This window comes from Camponotus floridanus, unplaced genomic scaffold (assembly GCF_003227725.1).
Source record: "Camponotus floridanus strain SB8 unplaced genomic scaffold, Cflo_v7.5 scaffold29, whole genome shotgun sequence".
Lineage (NCBI taxonomy): Eukaryota > Metazoa > Arthropoda > Insecta > Hymenoptera > Formicidae > Camponotus > Camponotus floridanus.
The window spans coordinates 40,805-67,584 of NW_020229425.1; the positions used below are offsets into that span (position 1 = coordinate 40,805).

Below are 26,780 nucleotides of genomic sequence, written 5' to 3' on the forward strand. Positions count from 1 at the left end.
AAGCAATGATAAGCAATAAAATAGATACTTTAGACGTGTTAAATATATGTATATAAAATATTTAATTGATAGAAAAAAACATAGCTTATTAATATTAAATTTAAAAAATTTAATATCAAAATCTCGACAATGTTTATCTACGAATTTTTTTTTGTCAATATTATTATTTTCATTGAAAAAATTCATAAACTTCAGAATTCAGAAATTCAAAATATAAATTTTTATTATAATTGGTTTTTTTTTATCTTGTACTTGCATTCAATCGAAAAATTGAATGAGGAGCCATTTTCATATTAGCGAGATTTATATTTCTTAGCTTCCTTTTTTTTGCATAGGCGGAATGCAAGAACGTAATAATGGATAATTGCGACATGAAAGACAAGAATACGACGAATGAAGAGAAAGAAGAGGAAGGATATTATAAAAACGAGATCAAAATGGACCAAGCGCAAGGATTGCAAACAACACAGATGCAGGCGCAAGTGCAGCAAGCCGATACGCAAGCTGGCAGGTGAGAACACGATCCTTTTCTCTTGCTTTTAGTTAGGTAAAGATTGAGATTTGCACGCGACAAGATACTCTTTTATTATATATATATATATATATATATATATATATATATATTTTTGTTCATGTTTTTGTTTTATAAAAACAAAAATACGTTTCGGATTGATTGAAGAAAGTATTGATTGAAGTAAGTAAGTAATTGTCTTTATTGTTGTATATCATGTTCTTATTTGGTAGTATAAATGATTATTTGATTTTAGATATGAAAATTAATATAGAGTGATAGATTGCATTTTTATAATCTGAAATAATATATTTTTGAAGATTTCTATTAAAGCTTCTCTGAGAGAAGAGGGAAGAAGGAATTATATGTGATTTTTGAAAGTAAAAAAATAAAATGTTGACCTAATTTTGAAGTATTTCTAAAATGTTATTTTAATTAATAATTAGTAATTCAAAAACAATATAATTTGTAAAATTGCAAATTGTAAAAAAATGTTTTAATTGTTTTTCTTAACATCTAATGAAAATTGTTGTTTCAATGTTCGTTTTTTGTTCACTTAATAATGAAATAATCAAGTCTAATGTTTTATAATATTTTATAATTTTTGAAATTGACTTTTTATTATTTTATTTTATTAGAATGTTTTATTAAAAACATTTTTTACATCGGAATAAAAAAATTGTCTTACTAGTAGATGTAAATATAATATTTTTTTGTCATTATGTGTCGGCATCACATGATATTATGAATTAATCCTTTTATTGCGTTGTTGGCAATAAATAACATCTATTTATAAAAGTAAGCGCATCTAAGATTTTAATTTCCGAAAATTAATATAATTATATCCTCCCATAAGCAATGTTTTATGACGAAACTTTAGGAAATTATATCAGTTAACATAAGATGTAATACAGTGTATTATATGATCGCGAATATGAGACTAATATAACTTGACATTATATGTATCAATATGATTAATTAGATAGAATCAAGTTACATGTAAATTCAGGGCATGTTGATAATACATAATTCGAACTAAGTGTGAGACAAAGCTATCAATAAGCTATCATAAACGTACTAGAAATTAATTAATTTGAAATATGTTTAATATATGTGATATGTATAATAAATATCAAAATAATTATATCAACTGACATGATTAAAACTACAAGGTTGATTGAGATTTAGAAAAATCTAAAAATTGCAAATTCATTTGTGTATTTACATATATCTATTTGCATCTTAGATATATCTATTTGCATATGTCTATATGTCTATTCACATATATCTATTTGCATATGTCTATATGTCTATTCACATATATCTATTTGCATATGTCTATATGTCTATTCACATATATCTATTTGCATATGTTACTTAATTAATTAATCCCCAATAATCTTAGATGTACAAATTTCGAGACGGGTACAATTTGACAACTGTAATAAATAATTTGATATTTATAAATTATAAAATATTAATAAGTTATATTCTTTTTGTTCGATATTTATTAAAATTAATAATTAGGAATTTGACTCAAATAAATAAATCAAAATTAAATCAAAATTGACATAAGATCCAACGTGGTAGTTGAGGCCAGGAGAAGAAACAACATTTCCTTCTTATTGATTGTTATTTATTTCAAACCTAAACACTACATAAATAACTACGTTTCGGATCGTTTTTTAGCCTTCTTCAGCGCGATTAATAATATAACAAACAATCATTATAATATAATAAACAAACTATTACATTGTAAAAAAGGAGAAAAGTTTATCTCCTTCTCGACGCGCGGGTGACGCGAAATTTCATTGCGCGGAGATATAGCAAGCCTGCTGCTACCAAAAGTTCATCAAATGTATTAAAACATGCTTCCAATTATATATTTATGTAGTGTTTAGATTTGAAATAAACAATTAATAAGAAGAAAGTATTGTTTCTTCCCCTGCGCCTTAGCTAGCCGTGCTGTGGCTCTTATGCCAATTTTGATTTAATTTTTATCGATATTTAATGTTAGAATAAGGCAAGAATAAATTATTCAAGTGTTTCTAATTCCGGATATTTTTTGAAAGCTCCTCTTTTTATCTTTAATATAATATTTATTATTCAATATCGAAATAATTTATTTTTGCTCAAATTTTTAGAAAAATATACAAAGTTTCTTCTTTCATTAAATATTATTAGATAAGCCTCCTGAAATGCAAAAAGTAACCTATTGTTTTCATTTACAGTTAATTGCAAATTAAATATTCAGACAAGTAAGAATTCCCCGAATCGTTACATTATAAACAAATATCCCTAATAAAAATGTAAAATCTTAGGTAATTAAAATGTAAAATCTTAGGTAATTAAATATTTAGTCTGTGTTTGACGACCCGGGCACGCCAAGTTTTTATAGCTTACTTCGATTTAAAGACTGTGCGATTTAAAACTTGCGTAAAACGTTTTTTTTAATTATACACATTATATAAAAATTGTTTTAAGAATTAAAAGAATCCTAATTTTCATTTAATGTTGATTTTAAGTATTTTAAAAATCACGTTTCTCTGAATAAATATAAAATGCGTTTTAATTTCTTAAGAAGAATTTATGTATAATATTTGTATAATGTAAGATGGATATTTCATAGCAAATATTATATCAAATTTACAAATTGCTCTTAAGTACTTCGCTAATAGTAATTATTGATTTCATATTTAGTTTTGATGTTTTATTTTTTAATATTTTTTAGGAAAATTATTTGTTGAGGTTTTGTTTTTTTAGAAAAATGATTTTGTGAGAAAAAATTATTGTAAATTATTTTTAAGGACTTTTTTTTATTAAACATTTTGTTGCATATAAGATAGAATATTTTTTATGTACTTGGTGGTTTCTCTTAGAGTATATATATATATATATATATATATATATATATATATTAATAATATAAGATAATTTACTTAGAGAATTTTAAATGTGTGTGTATATGTGTTATTTTGAGTGTGTGTATATGTATTATTTTGAGTTTATGTATAATATCTATGCTACAATATAGTACTCATAAAAGTCAACATTTCTTAATTTTATGTTATTGACGAAATGACATTATTTTTTATATATTTCTTTTTTTAACTTAAAACTTTTACTTAATTTTTATATATTTCTTTTTTTTACTTAAAACTTTTTACTTAAAACTTTTTTTTACTTAAAACTTTTTCTTACTTAAAAATTTATATAAAGTAGATCAATACGTAACCAAATTAAGATAACATATTTTATAAAATAAAAATAAAGTCCTAAAGATTAAATATTTATTTTCACAATATATTCGTTAAATAGATTGTATTTGTATTTATGTCTTTAGTTTCGAAGCATTTATAATGTAACTAATCTTTATAATCTTTATAATATCTTGCAGTTACTGTTAACAATAGTTACGTTAGAGAGCTTATCGATTGAGTTGAATTGATAGAATCGCCACGGAGAAATTGGCGGCGCGATGGCTGAGATAGTGTGTGTAGCAATAGTGAATGAAAGGAAGAACTGTGTAAATTTCTGTTACTTGTGAAAGTTAAAACTAATAAACACAGTTAAAAACAATTCATTTCCCAAAAGGAAAACAATATTAATTAAAGAAATAAAAACATTAAGTATTGTTGCGAATAGAAAGGAAAATAATAAATGAAAAAAGTTTATTATATAAATTAAGAATTCATAGGTATACGAGAATTTTATATAATAAATAATCATATATAAAAATACTCAAAATATTCAAAATATCTTTCCAAAAAAATTGTATTAATTTTCAACATTTATAATCTGTTTTCACAATATAACAATAAGTGAAATAGAAAATATAACATAAGGCTGATTAATTATAACAAGCTAATTAATATATGCGCAGTTGTATGAAATCCTATATAATTACCAGGCAAAATGAAATTTGTTGAACGCAGTACGAAATTGAATGAGTATATGATTTCGTGCGCAATATTGTCGACAATTACTCACGTTATATACAAAAGCTGATAATATCGATCATATGGAAAATAGTATAATATATACATATATTCATAAAACTGATTAGAATGATTTCAATGTGAATGATTGAATATCCAACATTTTTGAATTCGAAGATGTGGATATGGTTTACGGGATCAATAAAATTTAATTCAATATGGAATCCGATGAACGCCGTTATATATCATGTCGTGTCAAATAAAATTTGAGTCCTTCATGGCTTGATTAAATCTATAATCCATAGAATGAAAACTTTAGGATTTTCATTACGCTGTATTAGAGACATAATAGAATGTAATAATTAGTATGGAAAATAAGATATAACAGTAACAATGTAAAAGAAAATATGTATTGAATGTAAGAAAACAATAATTTCTGTTAAAATTCATTATTCGTAATTTGCTGAAAATAAACCAACAATTTATAAACCAACAATTTACACTCAAGTGTAATTTTATAAAATAAAATGTTGTTGGATAATTTTATTTAATATTTATATATTTCGGTATATAAACAACAATCATATAAATTGTAATATGAAAAAAGATGAGGAAGAAATAATTATCATTTCCAATCGTTAATAAGCGAACAAAAATAATTTTTGGCACAATGCAAGTTGCATAATGTTTCCAACACATTTCATCGTTTTTACCAATAATATTTATTCAATATCGCTTCATCAATTTTGATACATATTTAATTTATATTTATATCATTGTATATATTATATCTTATACGTTACAAGTTAAACGCTGCTTGCAATGGAACAGCAGCAATAAACATCGAAATATATGCAGATTTATACAATACACGTAATTCAATCCCGATATCGATAAGTATAGTGCACGTTCGCTAAAAAGAGAAAAAAATATAGGCTAATTATCGTTATGACAGACAAAGACAAATTCCCACTTTTTGCTGTTCAAGTGCGCGTCTCATTTGAAATATAAGTTAATCCACTTAAAAACTAATAATGAAGCAATTACATTACATAACTACATATAAATGTATAAAAAAAGTACATTTAATTAAGTAATCAATCATATAATTAACTATATATAACTAGCCGCAAAATTAAAGCTGCTAAAAATATTATATATCTTTCTTTCTTATTTTAGTAATATAGATTTTTCTTATCATTAATAATAATTAGAAAATTTAAATAGATAAAGTATTCTTAATATTATTAAATTAAATTTTAATAAATATTTTGATTTTTTAAATAGTCATATAATAACGTTAAGATATGAGAAAAGACAAGAGGAAATATTTCTCTTATGTAACAACAAAGCTATCTTTTGTGCTTCGTTCTGAAAACGAAATATATTGAAGATTCCTGTAGCAATTCAAGCATGTACTTTAAGATCAGTTCAATCGAAACACCACGATATACAATACATATGAAAAGTCTCATGTGTTATTGTCAAGAAATCTGATTATGAAAGAAGCAATCGAATGGAAAACAAGATTTTAAAAAGACGAAATTTATTATAAAAGAATAATAAAATACTACATGCAACATAATTTCTATCATTTCATTATTTTCTATTTGTATCACTAGTCTATATTTTCATTTCATTTTTTTATGTATTTATTATTAACAAATAAAGTAATATCAAAAGGAATTTGATAAATATAATATTGTGCGGGCAAAAAACGTATGAAATATTATGTAATGTATTATTGATGAAAAGTTTTTCTTTTTGTACAAACAAGTTATGTGTTTTAAAATATTATATATTCACAAAAGCATATAATTTTATAATAGACTTATACAAAATATAGAATGTTAACATTTGATTTGTTAATGCTTTTTGACATTTAATATTTAATAAAAAGTAAGAAATATAGCCATCTATTATCTATTATTTTCGTAAAATAATTATATACCTAATTCAAATATTTAAAAAAATTGTTATTTATTTAAAAAACTATTAATAAATAAAGATTCATACAAATCAAGGCTTGAACGTTTGTCAACTGTTGACTGACAATAAAAATATTCATTATTATATAACTCACACTCATATAAAAATACAAATCTTTAAGATGTTCAAAAATACAAATCTGTAGCATGTTCAAAAAAATCAAAAATTAAAAAGTGAGGATCATAGTTCTACATGGTCTTATGACTTTTTATATGTGAAATGAGTTTTTTTTAATATAGAGAAAAATAAATATCTAACATTCGTAAAATGTTCCATTATATGGAATCATATTGTAATTATAGATCTTGTCACGAACACTGAAAAGGGCAATGTGAGATAAACTTTCGAGCGGAAAATTGCAAGTCAATATGGAAACTCTTTATCGTTTACATTTATTTTTTTAATTTTTGATATTTTTGGACATTCTACAAAGAACTACAGTTTGTTTATAATAATAAGTAGGTAAATACTATCATCATGTAGTAAGTGGATACTATCATCTATATATATAAAATGCACCAATATTTTTTTATTTTTGCCAATCGACACATTTAAACCTTTATTTTTTAATAACTTTGTAAAAATATGAAATACCAGTTAAAATCTTTTGGCGAGTACTGAGAGTCATGATTTTTTGACAATATTATATCAAGATCCAAAAAAAAATTTTTCTTAAATTAAATGTAAAGATAAAAAATTAACGAAACATATCTTTTAATTAACGAAACATATCTTTTAATTTTAGATGGAGTCATATGTCTATATAAATTTTTTCATCCTTATAATCATTAGCATTATTAAAATTTAATATTTTATAAGTACACACATACACACACTCTCCCCCCTCTCTCTCTCTCTCTCTTATATAATATTTTTTCTTAAATATTTTACAATATAAAATTATATATAAAAAGTGTAATGAATAATATGTAGATAAATATGTAAAGAAGAGATTAGTTCAATTCAGTTGAATCAGATCAGTTGATTTTAAATCTTCTCATCCACATATTTACTACATTTTCTTATATATAGTTTTATATAATGAAATTAGTGTGTGTGTGTGTGTGTGTGTATGCGTGTGTTAGAGAGAGAGAGAGAGAGAGAGAGAGAGAGAGAGAGAGAGAGAGAGAGAGAGAGAGAGAGAGAGAGAGTATTTATGTATAAAATATAAAATTTATATAGACATGTGACTCCATCTAAGATTAATTGAAAGATGTAGTTTCGTTAATTTTTTACTTCCATAAAATTTAATTTAAGAAAAATCCTTCTTTTTTCAATCACTTACAATTCGGAAATGATTGAGAGCTCAACATTTTCGAAAAAATCGTATTCAAATTGATGAGAGAATCTGTTATAAAAAGAACATTCGGGTTTTAAGATATTTTACATTTATTGAATATTTAAAATTATAATAATTAAATGGTAAAATTGACAAGTAAGACTAAAGGAGCGAATAATTGGAGTGCAAAAAAGAAAAGAAAACACTTTCCTTTATTCTTTAATTATTAGTACATTTCAAAATACTCATTTTTTCGTTACAATACATGCATTAAACACGAATGTTTTGGACCATTCTAATTTTAATTATTTTTATTTTAAAATTATGATATTATATAATTATATCTCTTATACAGGAAAATTATAATTTTATAATTTTATAATTTTCAGTCAATTTAATGTCATGTCCATTAACTACTAAATTTTTATTTTAATGTCATTTCTCAAAAACTTGATCGATTTAATGTTTTGTATACAGATACATAGATGTAATTAAACAAAATTAACCGTCTGCGGTTAATTACATGGAGCTCTGGAGCTCCTTGCAAATGTTAAAAGAGATGCGGCTATAATATCGCTCTTTGACCGATAAGCCGTGACTCGTGCGACCTGTGTCGCGGCCTTATATACTTAAATGGATCCCACTTTCGAGTTAGGCGTCTTTCTGTTCACTACTTAGCGGCAAGGCGTGAAACTCGTGGAAATATATGAATATCCATTGGATATCTTTGGTAGCTACTTGGTGCATATATTTGAGTGTATACTCACACTCAAAAAAACGGTTTACTAAATTTTAGCACAATTTTTTAACATCTTTCAATAACAATAAATCAATTTTGTGTGTGAATGTAGATATGTAAATAATATGTGTATATCTAGTGGATATTTCTGATAGCTACTTAGTGGATATAGATATGTGCATGTTATATATATATATATATATATATACTAGTTATCTATAGAGGATATGGACTTCATATAGACATTTAAACATTTATTAGATATCAATTAGATAAATTTTTCCGTGTGGGTAAAGACCGTTCAATTTTCAATTTATATCTCTGTTTCTTTAAATATGAGTTGAAATTCATAAACTGATCAATTAAATCAGTTAAATTAATCTTGTTTAATTAGTAACAAAATTAATTATCTAGAAAACTTTGATAATCAATAGAAAGAAAGAAAGAGAAAGCAGGATAGGAGAGAAAGAGAGGGAGGAAGAGAAGGAGACAGGGAGAGGGAGGCAGGGAGAGGGAGGCAAAGAGAGGGCAAGGAAAAAGAGAGAGGGAGGGAAAGAAGATGAAAAAGTCACAAAACATAGAAAATATTAAATACATTTGAATATATACAGTCATATATGACATATAAAAGCATGCATCATATGATCAAGGATAAGGCCATTCTATTTTCATGAAAAATCTCATCAGCACGTTGAAATGCGATATTGTACCATTTGCAATTACTAGAATGTTATTCTATCTTTAAGTTACATGAGATAGTATCAGTTTTGTCTTTATAAATTTTCCGAGAAGAAATTTCTTTTAAGCTTACGAATACTATTATATTACATAAAAAATATAACGTACAAAAATATGCAATTAATACTGTTTTATATAACAAAGTTATTCATTATTTTTAATATAGACAATAAAAATGATTATATAAAATAATTATGTAAAATAAAATAAAAACAATTATATAAAATAAAATAAAATAATTATATAAAATAAAATAAAATAATTATATAAAATAAAATAATATACAATATAAATGGTAACATAAAATAATAAAGATTTAAAACTGTGTCAAATGATGAAAATTCTGAAACGCTTTCAGTGTGTATGTTCTTTGTGTAGATATGTTTGCAATAATGTGCGTACGTTCGATGACAATTTAACATTTTAATATTAGTATTTCTCTTTAATTCTAAATTCTAAAGTTGAAGGTTATTTTAGAACTATATTATTATAAATGACTAAATATATATTACATGAGCTGTAATAATTTTTTTAGGAGAACATGGTACTTTTCATTACAGATTCAAATTCTACGTGAAAAAATAAGAAACTTTTGTATCAAACGATTTTTCTGAAAGTGCCTCGTCAATCTTAAAATTGACCTTGAAAATAATATCACAGTTACTGTGTGTGTGGAGGACGGAATGTGAAAATGTTCACATTTAAAAATGTGTATTGCCGGCTTCGTCTTCGGATAATCTCTTGCAGACGCTCATGCATATTGTTGCAGCCTCTAATTATCACCTGAGGAATTTCATTCCATATTTGATTTAGAGCTATGATCATTTCTATATTCCTATCCTCCAACGTGCACGCGCGCGCATGCACACGATGTCCAAATCCGATCAACAACCTCCTCGTGATGCGCATCAGGTAATGCTAATGTTAGCAGTAAATAAACAAAAATGTATAGGTAACTTTGATGTATCGTAACTCCGCGAAAAAAATCATACAAACTCTTCATTTTTTTCCAATTCACACATAAAGTCCATATTTTACAATAATTACCATAAAATTTGCGAAAAAATTTTATTTCATTGTGTGCGAAATGAATCAAATAATGCAATTTTTTGGAGACGAAACATGTCCTTACTTTTAAGGAGATAACGAGAGGGGGAAGAAGAATAAATTCTAAATCTGACAAATGATTTTTAAAATAGAAGCTTTAAGCTTGAGAATAAAAAAAAATTTCAAATACGACCATTTCTGACGGAGTTATATTTATTTGAAGTTATGCAAAAATTTGATATGAAATTACCTATGCGATAATTTTGTTGATGAGTGTATATTATATAAAAAAATCAACTTAAATATATTATAATTATAGAATAAAAATGAAATTATTAAATGCGCGATGTAATCGAACGCTATAAGTATTTTTTTTATAAAAATTAATATATTATATGTTATATGTTATTATATGTTATTATATAAATTAATATACACAGAATATCCCATGACTGAAGGTTCATACTTTAAGGGCGTGTTGGTGATGCCATTTAGAGTAAAAAGAGTCTAATAAATATATATCCACAAATGCTTCCTAACAGAAATACAAGTATTGAAAGTTGAATATTAAAAAAAGAAAGACATTTAGAATCGTATTCTTCATTTAAAACAACATTTTACTAATTTTAAAAGAAAATGTAATACCGGATTGACAGAAGATATAAACGATACTAGATTGATACCAACTAATATATATTACATTTATATATATTACATTTAATTTTTACTAATTTTTTGAGATAAAAATTATTTTTGAATTGTTTTAGACGCGTGTTAGATTTGTAAAGGCGCATGTTCTCATCATTTTATTTTATATTAAATATATATAGAAATTCACAATACGCGTAAAACTTGATATCAAATAGCTATAATTTTAATATGCTAGACAGATATAGAAATCGAAATTAAGTAATATCGTCTAAAATAGAAGTTTATTTGTTGTATAAGTTTCAGTTGATATAATAATCTTTTTTTTAATAATTCGATATACGTTTATGTATTGCAAAATATATAAAATAATTCGATAAAAACTACGTCATTTTATATAGCGTATTTTATTCTTATATATCCATAAATTATATCCATAAATTAATAAATTCTTAAAAGCGAAATAACTAGTTTATTTATTCCAGAATATTTTTAGAAATACTTTGATTGATGGATAATGTAATATTATTTTTAAACAGATGATAATATATAAAACAAACTCATAATAGTAAATAATATTAGAAGAACTTATCGTTCTGATATATTTAATATTTGATCAGAATAAAGCATTTTATATTTGTTATATTAAATATATGCACATAGATAAACATGAATCAATATTCCAGCTGGATACCTCTGACAGGTGAGATAAAACAATAACATTTTCTAGAAAAAAAATGTGATCGGGACTCTGAAATTTTATGGGTCTCGTATTTTTTACGCGATCACAAAAGTCAATATGAAATAACGTTGTCCAACGCAAAATGAATAGTGAAGAGCATTTTTTAATATCACTCTAGGCAAAGTGCCGAGCAAGCTATAAATAAAAATAAAAAATGCATAAAAAAATGTCCTTTACAAGTTGCATAAATATAAATCACATTTTCAAAACTGAATAAAAATATTATTTTATTTATCTACTATTATTTACTATTAAATTTTTTTTTCATCAAGGAAAACTATTTTATAGAATGTATTTCTATAAAATACATTCTATAAAATACATTCTGTAATAGTATTTACATAAAAACTTCAAGTAAAAAGCAAGCATATTTGTAATATAAAATCTCATATATCAAAATTAAATAAAAATCTCGTACTAATAATAAATAAAATACATACTAATAATAAAATGAATAGTAACATTATAGAAAGTAAATGACAAATTTGAACGATAAAAATATTCCTGAATCACGAAAACTATTTTATCTATAGATGTAATGAAAAAAGGATGGCCTTTCCATCAAGTTTAGAAAAGAAAATTGCTTCAGTAGTGTTACCGTTCTAAATCTCGCAATAACTTTTACTAAATATTTTTTCGTGCTTAGTTTTTATTAACTTTATTTTCTTCTGTACGATTGTTATGTACAATTATTTTTTAATGTATTTGTCTATGAGCATGTTAAATTCTATTATTATCTTATGAATTAAAAAAATAAATAATAATAATTAAAAATAAGGATAAAATAATATGCGCGAATAAAAAATTAGCAAATAAGTGAAAAAAAAGAAGAAAAAAAAGAGAAAATAAAGAAACAAAAGAAGAGAATAAAAAACAAAGACAGGAAAAGAAAAAAAAAGCAAAAGAATTGAAAAAGAGAGAGAGTAGGGAAAAAGAGAGATATAGAGAAATGAAGAGAAAGGAGTGAGAAAAAGAGAGAGAGAGAAAGAAGAACAGAAGAAGAAAAGAGAGAAAGAGTAAAAAATAAAAAAAGAGAGAAATGTAAGTGGAGAAAGGAAAAAAAGAGAAAAAAATAAAAAAGATGTAAAAAAAGAGAAAAAAGATAAAAGAAGAGGAGAAACGAAAAGCAGAAAGACGAAAGAAGGGAATAAAGAAAAAAGAAAGAAAAGGAATAAAAGAAATAAAGAAAAAAGAAAGAAAGAAAAGAAAAAGAAAAAAAGAGTATGAAAAAGGAAGGAAGAAATAAGAGAAAGTGGGAAGAGGAGAAAAAGAGGAGAAAGAGAAGCCATATGTGACATATAAATCGATACATGTATATGCTATACATTTTCAACGATGTTAGACATAGCATTAATAGTAATTTGTCCAGAGAATTTAATTTATTAGTTTTACTATTATCTGAAATTAAAAATGTTGCGATGATACTTTTAAAAATTATATAGCAAAATATTGATTTGCAATTGGATTGCAATTTACGCTTAAAAAAAAAAAATATATATATATATATATATGTATATTTCAAAGTATATAAATTTTATAATATTTATTATTATTTATTATTATTGTATAATATTTAAATGCAATATAATCATTGTTCATTAATTGATGCTTCAATATTTACATTTACTTGATTATAAATACACGGTCATAAATTTGTAGCTAGAGATTTGTATTATTACTAATTATGTTAATAAAAATAAATACTTGCAAAAAATATTAGTGTTATAATATAAAAATTAGTTTTTATATATAATGCATATATTGTGAAAATTAAATTAGATATTAAAAATATAAATACTTGTTTATAAATAATATAAATAATTAGCAAATTAATAAATTGATAAAGAATTAGGCTCTGTTATGTATTAAACAACACGATACACGAGAAAAAAGCGATTAAGAGCCATCGCGGATAGTAGTGCGTAAAATTTTATTAAAGATTAATTATTCGTGAAAATCAGAACGTGCACAAGGCATATGCATATATTTTACTTGGTGCATTTACCAAGATATAGATTCTCATTTTTGAGAATTCTATAAAAATCCCTGAAGAGATGTAGACGAGAAAAATATCGGGGCAAAGTCGCTAAATCGGGAATCGAACCCGAGTCTTTCGCTTGCCGAGCGACTACTCTTGAAGATAAATAATTAGATTTTTTATTGATATTACTCATTATTTTTAATTGAGTTTATAGTTAAAAATTTGTCTTTTCTGATAAGGTGCAAAAAATATTTAACATAAAATTTAGACGTCTAACAAGTTGCTGAAACTGATGGCTCTAATTGCTAAAAAGCTCTTATCTTAATAGGTTTTCTACTATTTGCTACTTCATTAACTTTAATAATATACGAAGAGTTATGTTATCTTTTTAATAGAAAAAGCGCTATGATGATTGACACATTGGCAATATGAAAATGCTTCATCATTCATTTAAAAATTGTTTTTATTAGCAATACCTCAATCAATATGTTGACTTCCGAATAAAATAATTACATGAAAATTCACAATTCACCGTTTTCATTCCATTTAATTAATATTTATTTTTCACGAACAGTAAAATCTTTTTAAAAAATCCATTAAAATATCTTTGAATAATCAATAAATTTTAGAAGAGAATACAATATTACGTTATTGTTAACGTACAATCCGTTTTATAATATTATTTTTATGTCATTATTCTTTCTCTAAGCTACTTTAAATATGATATAAAGAGGATTTAATGATTGTAGGATCAAATGGAATAAAGACTGACTAACTATCTTCTTGTTCTTCTTGTTTTACAGAAAATTTTATTGGAAAAAAGGCTCTCTCTCTCTCTTTTTAGGATTGAAAAGATTTAAACTTTATAAAATCAAATCCATTTGTGAATCATGTAAAGTGATTCATAATAAAAAAATCACATACACGATAATGCCTCAAACATTTATATTCCGACTTTATTTTGACTCTCTTAACTAGTTCAAGGGAAGTCATGATAATATTAATTTTGTGACAGACGCATTGTGAAACGTTAAATGCAAATTAAAGCTGATCGACACAAGCTGTACAATCACAATTTACACATATAATCATCTTTTATTAATAATAATGTTATATGGATAAATATATTGCATTAATATTGTTAAAAAGTTCTAGTATAACTTTTCAATTATAAGCTTAATCTCGAATTCAAATAGATTTATATACAGGGTGTTTCCAAACATTTACGACAAACTTAAAGGGGTGATCTCGATAAATGGAACAATTTTTATTAAGCTTACTGTGTCCGATGAACATTTATGCAGTTTACGAAAGTTTAGTGTATACAACTCCTGTTAATACCCGAAATACTCATTGACAGGATTATGAACGCATGCGATACAATTCGCAATAATCCTGGAATTTTTCAGAGGGTGCATCAGTCAATGCACCGTAGATGCAATGTATTGAGATGTGTTGCAGGTCACCATTTTGAACATTTATTGTAATAAAATAAACAAAATATAATTGAAAAAACGTATGATTTTTTTTTATTTTAATCTAATCATATAACCAAACCGCATTCATCGTAGCCTGGCGCCTTAAGGAGGCATCTATATATATATATATATATATATATATATATATATATATATATATATTACTAATAGAGTGTAAAGTGTGAGAATGTGAGAGTTTGAATGAAATCTCTGAATAAAAAAAAATTTAATATTAAATTGTACGATCGGATAAAGTGCCCTTGCAAATGATGACAGAATGTGACTAAACAAATAATATCGTAATAGAGTTGTATGAAATGCACATCGAGATATTGATGCGAGCCTTTCGTGATATGTATTATATTAAAATGTAACATGCATCATTCCCAATCCATTTATCAGGAAGAACGTCCCATGCATTCCGGCTCAATGTAACACATTTATCGATTCACGTTACGATCAATATCATTTGGATATGAAACAATGAATTTCCGATAATGCATGGAAATCGACCTCTATGATGTTTCCGGATCATTCCTAGAATTATGTCAAAATTGTGAAAATGGACAGGCACGAACTCAGAGAGGTTGAATAAATCGACAATTTATGCGATGATGCTTCAAATCATCTTTATATATCTATAGTTTAGATATGACACATTTAACTTCATATCCATCGTGTATCTATAAAATATGGGGGAAAGAAAGGATTATTAACGGCTGCTTTAATGATAATGTAAATTCTGAAGAATTTTATTACTCTTCTCATTTTTTTCAAATTTGAAATTCTAACAGGGAATTACCTTATTCATGCGAAATTTTTATTAATTATATGTATGTGTGTGCGTGAGTGAATAAATATAAAGATAACTCTATTTATCATTCTTATTTATTCTTTCAAAATAATTCTGTTTATAATCTGTATCTCTTTTATGAATTTGATATCCAATTTTGCCCTGCAACATACGAGCGATCACGAAAGATGTGAAGTGCAATTTGAATAATTTCACGAGGCGTTTAAAATAAGAAGGATGCGAGATGAAAATTCGCGATCAGAAGCGTTGAGAAAAATTAAAATCAAAATCCCAGTGCGATAACCAGAGGTTCATTACAGTATCTGCAACGATCTTGCTAGATCACAAGCAATATTTTAATCGAAAATCTCATTGTCGCCAAGGCTGCATGCGACGGTGACTTAACTGTTTCATCGTGTTACATCATCGCTTGAATAAACCGTAATTTACCAGGACCAATAGTGAGCATGAGCAAAATGAAAACGGTTGGATGAACATGTGACAAGGGATTTGAAATATCATTTAAACGAAGCTCATAGAGAGGCAAGGCAGTTTTTGGGTTTTACAAGATTTATTTCTCATTTCCGATACACATCAACCGCGATTCAAATTGCAACTTTATTGTCACTAAACTCTTACAATTATTATTTCGCGTTTGACATGCTATTACGTGTATGTCAACAAAAGGTGATTATTTATCTGAATTTATAATAGTCTTTTTAAGAACCTGCAAATAATCAAGTATTATTGGCATGTTATCGCAAATAACTATCAAGTTTAGATATCGTTCATTCATTTTTGATATCAGATATGCATTTTTGTTGTTAGATATATTTTATATAATATAGGAAAAGATATTTGTTAAGTTTTTATTATTACAATAAGATACATTATACAAGAAAATCTATTCCTTAGAAAAACATTAAAAACTTGAAATTTTCAGGGATTTTTTGTGTATGAAAAATCAAAGTATTCTCATGGAATTTTATTAGAAGATTCAGGAATTTAAAAAAATTTTCTCTTTGATAATTCTTATATTATAAGCAAAAAATCAGCGATCTGCCAATAAATTAAATTGTGAATTGTTTGCATCTAATATAAATATATTATATTAAATATATAATTATCTCTGTTTATGTTTTATTTCTTAACAAAATATAGAATATATGTAACTTATATCTTTTATTGTAATTTTTAATTATAAAAAAATAAAAATGTTATGGTAATAAATAAAAAATGCTTACAAAAACTCAATTTTTTTAGTACATTTACAAATCTAGCATTTGGAAACTTAAATCTCTATATTTTTTCTTTGTATGAGTGAAAAACATTAGAAAACATATACAATAATAAATTTCATAATTTAAGAAAATTTGCGCCAAAAAATCTTTAAAATATTCGTTTCATCTAGAATGTTGAATAAAAATATTTAAAAAATAAAGAATTTTCAAACAATTTTTTTACAAGATTTGAATAAACATCCTGCTTATATTTTATTGTAAAGTTTCCTCTTCTCATACATTTACATATATATTTATATATGCATTTACACGCACACACACAGATGCATACACACATATACATACACAATGCTATGTAATTTTTATATAAAACCGTTTTTTTAGCATATGATTCATTAAACTTATCATACTTGATATATATCAGCACAAGATAGTTCGATAAAGGTAGTCATACTCCCGTAGGCATATAGAGTAAAAAGAAAGAAATCCAATTTCTATACAATTTTTTTTCTACTGTATGTCTTTTATCACCATCATTTACTTTCAATGAATCAAATATGTTTCTTCCGTAAGTAGTTAGATTTAACAAAATAAAATAAGAGTATTATTTGCCTAAAAAAGTGTGGGAAACTAGAAAACATAAAGTAAAGGAAGCCTATAATCTTCAAAATTTGATAATTTAGAAGGCTTATAAATGATCCATCTCTGATTCTCCAGTGATCCATCTCTGATGTAAAATCAAGAAATCTATCGCATTTTAAAAACTTTTATTTAACATAAAAATATAATTAAATAAACAATGAAAATATAATTATTACAAATTAAAATGTAAAAAATAAAAATAAAAAATAGGAAAATTAAGGAAAATATTTTTCGAATTCCAACTTTAAAAACAAATTTCTCGAAGCGTTGTAGGAAAATATTTTATAGAAACTTATGAAATTATTTTTACCTGCTCTACACATGTTCACGACAAATTGTCCATAAAATGCTCAGTAAATTAGCTTCTCTTGGCACGATCGCGCTGCTATGTCAATAGCATTGCACGTTTTCATTGACAAAAAGTTTATTTCATCCGCTTTGTGCTTTGATTTCGATTTTTGTAGTGCACATGCAGAAATATATATGGCGCTTGTGTTTTCATGTTACACCTGGTCGCAAAATTTGCTGTGCTACAAATAACACCATGCATAGCTCATATATGAGATCTGTTCCAAAAGTATCCGGCCTCTGCGTATATATTTGTCCTTGGGCATCCTATTATGGAAAACAAGTATTCAATATTTAGGGTAGACCTGTAGGAGTATCCTCCCCCCCCCCCCCCCAAGTGACATGACCCAACAGCTTCAGTCGGCAACGGTACGCAGTTATGTGAGCGTCGCATTTCATAATGACTGAACGAGTTGAGCAGAGAATTTGTATTAAATTTTGCCAAAAACTTGGCCACACATGTTCACAATCGCGTGATTGCAAAATTCGTTCCACGAAGGAAGATCAAAAGAATTCTCGAATTGAAATTGCCGAAGACATCCTGGAATCCATCAACAAAGATCCTGAATTGCTTAAAAGAATTATTACTGGCGATGAAACATGAGTTTATGGCTACGACTCTGAAACAAAAGCACAATCTTTGCAATGGGCAACGAGAGAAGAGCCTCGACCCAAGAAAACGCGTCAAAGTCGGAGCAACGTGAAGGGATGCTCACTGTTTTTTTCGACCAGGAAATGTTGTACACCACGAATATGCTCCAAGATCGCCCAATAAACAAGGAGTATTACTTGGAAACTCTTAAATGATTGCGTGACGCAGTGAGGAGGATAGGTCCGCTTTATTTTCTCAACATCGTCAAATCTTTTGCCCTTTAACGGATGTTTTAATCTAGGAAATAACCAAAAGTCACACGGGACTATATCTGAACTGTACGGAGGTTGACGAAGTTGGACGATGCCTTTTCCATTTGTGGAAAAGTAGGAACTGGCTGCTGCACCGCAATAACGCTCATTTATCTCACCTGATTCAACAGTTTTTGACTAAACACGGCATTGTTCAACTTCGTCAACCTCCGTACAGTTCAGATATAGTCCCGTGTGACTTTTAGTTATTTCCTAGATTAAAACATCCGTTAAAGGGCAAAAGATTTGACGATGTTGAGGAAATAAAGCGAAATGCGACGAGAGAACTGTTGGCTATCACAAAAAACGACTTCCAGGACTGCTTTCGCAAGTGGGTGCACTGTTAGCAGAAGGTTATTGCTTCGGAAGGAAACTACTTTGAAGGCGACATTGTTCATATTACTCCGGAATAGCTCTTTCTCATGATACAGGCAAAGGTCGAATATTTTTGGGACATACCTCGTATATATATAAATCACGTTCGATAATAAGAGCTACATGCACTGGTGCGAAATGACTGACATTAATGTCTTAATGCACGTTGAAATTCAAACGAGAGCGTAGAGGAAGACGAACGATTGCATTCCACGATTGTCCTAGTTGCATTCAGTTTGAAAACTGCGATTTGATGAAATTGCTATTGCGATAACTCAATTAAACTTGTATTGTAAATTATTAACATTACATAAATATATTTAATATAAATAATATTTTTTTAAATTTATTATAATAGATAAAGAACTACATGTATATTTTAATTAATTAACAGAATTATTAAGAGGTTTTATTTTAAATGAACGCGCGCGCGCGCGCGCGTGTGTGTGTATGCATATAGAAATATATACACAGAATATTTCATGACTTTCGAGATCCATATATTAAGGGCGTGTTAATGAAGTTATTTAGAGTTGAAATTATTTAATAAACATATGTCCGTAAATGTTTTCTAAAACTACAACCATTTGAAAGTTGTAAATATTCGAAATATTTTCGGTAAAAGTGCTTCGATAAAAGGTTACACAGCACCGATTTTATCGCCGCTTGAATATGTTATAGAGGAAGTTGTCCTGAATAATTCCCTGCAAAAAATAAGTGGGGGACGGCGTTAGTTTAGAAAATATAACAAATTAAATTTGACAATTTTAACACTTTTCTTAGGCATTATATAGATTATTATTAAGAACGTTGTATATGTATATGAGGTTTGTTTACATTGTAGTGATCTATTTAACATCTTCTATAGCTTCACATATACACTTTCACTTATTTCTCACAGTTCACTAACAGCTTTCAACATGCGACTATACGAATTCTTAAGTATTGTTGAAGAAAAATAAATTAAAAATAAATTAATAGATTTTTTTGTTAAACAACAAATTATTCAATTGGAATCGTACAATAATAGATTTTGTTTCGCACTAATTTAGAGGTGGTGTGGATAAACCTCGCTTTGCATGGCAAATTGCAAACCTATGTGGAAGCGTACAATAATAGACCTCGTTTCGCACTGACTCAGACTATGTGAAATCGTACAATAATAAATCCCTATTGTACAGTTCCACATAGGTTTGCAACTTTCCACGTGAAGCGAGGTCCATCCCACACCATCTCTGAGTCAGTGCAAAGCGAGGTCTATTATTGTACGCTTCCACATAGGTTTGTAACTTTCTACGCGAAGCGAGGTCTACCCCACATCATCTATGAGTCATTGTGTTCGTTTTACTAAGTACATGCTAAGTAGACACAGTAGGTTCTGCCCCCCTGCGAGGGGCTTCCAAAAGATATAACCTAAAGATATAATCAAAAGATATAAACCAAACCTATTTCTAACTTACAATTAAAATTTGATTTAAATCAGAAATAGGCTTGGGTTATATCTTTCGGAAGTGAAGCCCCGCAGGAGGGTGGAACCCACTGTGTCCACGCATATACATACTGTAAAAGATGTCAAATAGATTAAGATGTAAATGAACCTTATATACATATACAATGTTCTCAATATCGAGCAACAGTTTATATAATGCGTAAGAAAAGCGTTAAATTTGTCAAACTTTAACTTGTTATATCTTATAAACTAATGCCGTCTTCTACTTATTTTCTGCGGGAAATTGTTCAAGACAACGTCCTCTATAACATATCCAAGCAGCGATAAAATCGATACTGTGTAATCTTTTATGCACTTTTACCATATTTTCTATCAATCATTTAGTCAATAATTTATGCAAAACAATCTCGCAATAGGGGTGAACTTGTGAACAGAATTATGAATGCATATTTTAGCATATTTTAAGAAATTCTCCTAGCATGATGGAACGAGCTGATAGATTACTTTTACTCAGGGTAAGATTTTATGTTAATCTACAAGAGATAATTTTGAACAGAATTTGTAAATATACATTTGTAAATATTTACAAGTTAAATTAAAAATTTTTTCTTTTTTCTTTTCTTTTTCAAATATTCACATCAACTTTCAATTGTTGTAGTTCTGTTAGGAAGCATTTATGAACATATGTTTGTTAAGTAATTTCAACTGAAGTCTTCAATAATACATCCTTAATGTGTGGATCTGAAATCATGGAATACTTTATAAATAAATAAATAAATATATGAATAAATATATATATATATATATATATATATACATATGTATATATTTACAAATGTATATTTACAAATTCTGTTCAAAATTATCTCCTGTAGATTTAACAAAATCTTATCCTGCGTAAAAGTAATCTAACAGCTCGTTCCATCATGCCAGGAGAATTTCTTAGAATATATGTTGCCACAATCATAATATTGTTCACAAGTTCATCCCTATTGGGAGATTGTTCTGCATACACACACACACACACACACATACATACATATATATATATATATATATATACACACTATTATATATATATATATATATATATATATATATACTACATATATATATATATACAATATTAACATATTTATTAGATTTATTTTACACGCAAATATATATATATATATATATATATATATATATATCCCTAACAGCACACATGTCCGAAAGATGTCCAAAGGACATCCATAGAATATCCCGATCTTCTATGGATATCCTATGGATATCCTTTGGATATCTTTCGGACATGTGTGCTGTTAGGGATATATATATATATATATATATATATATATATATATATTTGCGTGTAAAATAAATCTAATAAATATGTTAATTATATAAAATATATAAATATATAATAAAAATACATTATTGTTTTTTTTAATGCGTTTGTGTACAATTAATAATGTCCAATTAAAATTTCCTTATTTGATGTATTGAAAACTCGATTTCTTTATGAAGCTTTTATGAATATGATAAAATATTGTGATATATATTCTCCTGTAATAGTTTATAACATTTTAATAACTGCCAGATATCTGTAGACTTCGCTTAAGATTATGCAATGAGTATCAATTCAAACATTTATTAAAAACTTTCCGCTATATTTGTTATTTCATAAAAAAATCGAATATTTGCAACGTATTGCAATTAATCCATCGTATTCATTATAAATCGTATGTAATATATGTTTACGCAGTGTGACAGTTTCGACATGCACTTTAAAGTGTTCATGAATTGTGCGCAATCTTAATATTAGATGTAATCCTTATTATTGTACATAATATGCGTATTTCAATCAATGTCCTTCATTGAGATCCTCAATCAATCTTGAATATTTGCATGACACTAACAGAATCGTAAAATTTTTAAATTAGTTTTGATATCAGTTATGATAGCAATTGGCTACTTTAAAAAGTTCATGATAATATATCGAACGTAAAAAATATTAAAAATCCTGAATAATTTTTTTCTTATTCAGATTAATGGAACAGTATATAATAATAAACCACATTTGGCTTGCAGCTAATTAGAAAAAGGATATTGATAAAATAATATCTAGCATTTTAATCTCTCCTATTTATTTTTCCGGAATATATGCAATGCAATATAATCAAATATATACAATATATTAATTGTGATTGAAAAAAAACGACAGTTATTATGTCTAATAATTAATTGTGTATTATTCTAATAATTAATTAATTGTATATTATTCAGTGATAAATACACATGAAAAGTGTACTTTACTTTGTTTAGAAAACATAATTCTTATAATATATCACCTAATTTTGGCATTATGATTATTTAAGATAATAAAAATAATACATGATTCATATTATTTAAGAAAAAATATTAAAAAACATTACAAAAATAATTAACGAGTTATTTATCATTTTGAAGATTATATTGGATATATTAATATATAATCCAATATAATGTGTTATTACTGTGATATTTTTCTTGTAGCATTTTGAAAAAAAAACTTCTATCATTTTACCATTTAAAAAATATTTTAGTACAAACAAGATTCTAATTTATTATTAAGTTTTCGAGACTCGTTAATTTTTCACTCTAAATACTGTAACAATACTCATCTTCAATTTAATATCAACTAAACTAAAATTTAATTAATGTTTTATTTAAATATACATAATACATATATACTTAATTTGCTTAAAATCTTTAATTTCTTATGTTATTTTTATAATTAAATATATTCCAATTTTTGTAATGTTAATAGAAATCAGCTGCGAATTTGAGGAACGAATTATATTACAATATTTTTCGATATTGTCGGATTGACCGAAATATTTTTAAGTCTTTTGTAAAGCATGAAATAACGAGAAATGACAAATTTGTACAATTACAATTAGTTACGGGCAACACATTTCAACTTGTTAATTAAAGTAGCAATCTTGCACTGCTTCGAATAATAATTTTGCATTAATTTTTTTTATGCAACAATATATCAAAAGTTAACTCTTTATCAAAATTAAACGCTATTTTTAAAAGAGAAAAAATAATTCAAAAACAAAAAACTTATCTGATTTCAAAGAAAACTGCACTTTTCTATGCTATTAAAATATTAGGCCAAACTGTTTTGTCAATGAATTTAAAGTATTTAATAAATTATTATCTTGAAAAATGAAATATAGAAAAAAGTAATAAATCCAACTTAAAATATAAAAAATATTTTTTTGCAAAAGCATGACATAAATAGCACGTATCAAGCTTTTCCACTTCGACAACCGAGAAATGTGGGAGGAATAAACAAGCCTGTACAATACTATTGTTGGCAAGCGAAATGTCAACAATTGAGATTGCTTCTTCGTTATCACGATGCCAATATTAATGATGTTGCAATAGTAAACATCGCAACTTCTAAAGATACATTTATATTCTTTCTCTCTTACAATATTGTCAAAAAATTGGAAAGTTTAATTTATTTTCCTATTTGTTCGTATAAAAATAAATACAATCTTTTCATAAATAACATGATTCGTTTCCTCTATATTTCAGAAAAGTCGATACAAGCCCAGACCACACATTGGATTCTACATTCAGTAATCAAAGGTAATGTTATAAAATGTCGATAATAACCAGAATCAATAATGAATATTGTAATCGTATATATACATATAAACACATTTTTATATTACAACTTTTTTATATTACATTTTAGTATCATTAAAGAAAAATAAAATATTAAAAAATATTAAAAAATATTTTAGCACATATGTATTTAAGATATAAGATTTATATGCTTTATATAATTTATAAATAGTTTCAAAATTTGTATTATAATTTCAACATTTAATTTTATTTCTTAAATATATATATATATATATATATATATATATATATATATATATATTAGAAAATATATATAAATTATTCCTCTATCTTACATAATTTGAATTTCATGTTTTAACATATATTATATCGTATCAGTATGACGGAAATAATTACTATGAATAATAAAGGACACAGACATCCAAATTCACAATTAATTAATTTTTCAAATTCATAATGTTGAGATCCATTAAAACTCATTATAATCATTTGTATCGTTTATAGTTTTAATACAACGTCAACTCTAGTAAAAAAATAGTGTGACTCAAATTATGTGCTTATGTATCATATTTATACGGTATCAAGATGCTAGAAAATTGAATAATTAAAATCGTAAGAAAACCTTGACTCAATTAATCTGCATGAATTCATAATCAACTCGAGGAGAAAAGAAAAAAAGTATTATTGAATTTCTATAGTTGAAGAAAATAATTCGTAGAAAAAAGTCCAGAGAAACGATATTTATACAATAAATTTATACTGTGGCAAAGTAAGAAAATTTCTTAAAGTAAATTCGTTTATTACATTAATAAAAATAGCATAAAATAATAAAGTAGTTCAAATTTTGAATGCAAAAAGATATCAATGAAAATATTAGATTTTATATATATATATATATATATATATATATATATATATACAGGATGTACCAAAATTCGCACATGTGAAATGCACAGCGTGATTGTTCGTAATTGTTGTTCCTAAACACGTTGTTGTTCCTAAAACAAACAACTTTTTCCATTGGGAAAATTGCGTCTGAGCATTACTTTTTAAATGAGAGCAACTTTAAGCTAACGAATAAGCGCTTTAGATTACGCTTGTATCAGCGTCGGCGCGCGCGCGGCATATGTGGCGTTTGAGCGTGTACGCTATTTTACTATTTCACTAAAGGTTTTACATGAATTATGCATTTATATATCGCTATTTTCAATACAACTTACTTAATAAGAGAAGATAACAATATAAATCAATATAAATTAATTAAAGAAATTAATCATTAAATTTAAATGTTGGACTATAATAATTAAAATTAATAATTAGAATATGTTCTAATTTTTTAAATATATATTTAATTAGAATATGTGCCAATTTTATTAACAGCGCCAAGTTTTTTCAATTAAGTTTTTTTTTACTTTTTTGTTTTATATTAATTTATACAAGTTAACTTGTACAAGTTTTCTTCCTTGTACTTTTATTTATCTTGTACAAATTTTTATCCTTAATTAGCGCAATTTTTAAATATATCACTATTTTTGTAGACAAGACAACAGTTAGATACAATTTGTACATGAATTTGGTGCCCTTTTTTACCTTTTTTTTAAAAAGGTAAGTTTTGGGAATAATCTCAATAGGATACGATTAATTCATTATAAATTCTGCTGTAGCATAGCGTAAATATCTTTCAACTATTTTTCTGATATATATACATATTATATTAAGTAAAGTTTTGATTAATACGCATAGTGTTTCTCAATCTCGTTTAATTTAAAAATGCAGCTTCTCTCGGGAAGAAACGTAATCCAACTGAGGTAGTGAATTCTTAGAGTTTAATTAAAGCTTTACGCTTATATTTTGAGATACATTCTATTGACATTAATTAATATTTACATTAAATGACATTTTTATTAGAAAAAAATAATAATACTTGATAAAGTAAATTGATATTTGTCATATATTGATGTATCATATAATATATATATATATATATATATATATATATATATATATATTCAGTGTACATTGCAAGTATTAATATATTGATTATTAATTTTTGAATTCTATCTGCTAATATCTCAATCAATAATAACAGAAATTATAATTACTATTCTAATAATATTAAATTCTTAACTTTTTCAAATAAATTTTTTTCAATATTTTTATTGTATATGTTAAAAGAAAATTGTTGTATTAAGAAAGAATTATCAAAAACTAAAATATGATAACAATTTAAGAAACATATGATATAGAATACACGAGTCACTTTTACTTAGATTTTACTTTGGGCTCAATAATAAATTAGCAAAAATGCATTACA

The 26,780-nt window shown here is 25.9% G+C and overlaps 2 protein-coding genes across 6 annotated transcripts in view; one reads left to right on the plus strand and one right to left on the minus strand.

Moving 5' to 3' along the window:
- LOC105254982 (sex-regulated protein janus-A-like) overlaps positions 1 to 26,780 on the minus strand; it is an 89,175-nt gene that overhangs the window by 35,157 nt on the left and 27,238 nt on the right. The window lies entirely within an intron of this gene.
- LOC105254981 (phosrestin-2) overlaps positions 1 to 26,780 on the plus strand; it is a 57,096-nt gene that overhangs the window by 12,394 nt on the left and 17,922 nt on the right. For both annotated transcript variants that reach the window (XM_011264002.3, XM_020028674.2), the window contains 2 exons: positions 336 to 511; positions 24,413 to 24,466. In XM_011264002.3, the coding sequence (XP_011262304.2) occupies positions 336 to 511; positions 24,413 to 24,466 (230 nt within the window). The remainder of the gene's footprint in view (positions 1 to 335; positions 512 to 24,412; positions 24,467 to 26,780) is intronic.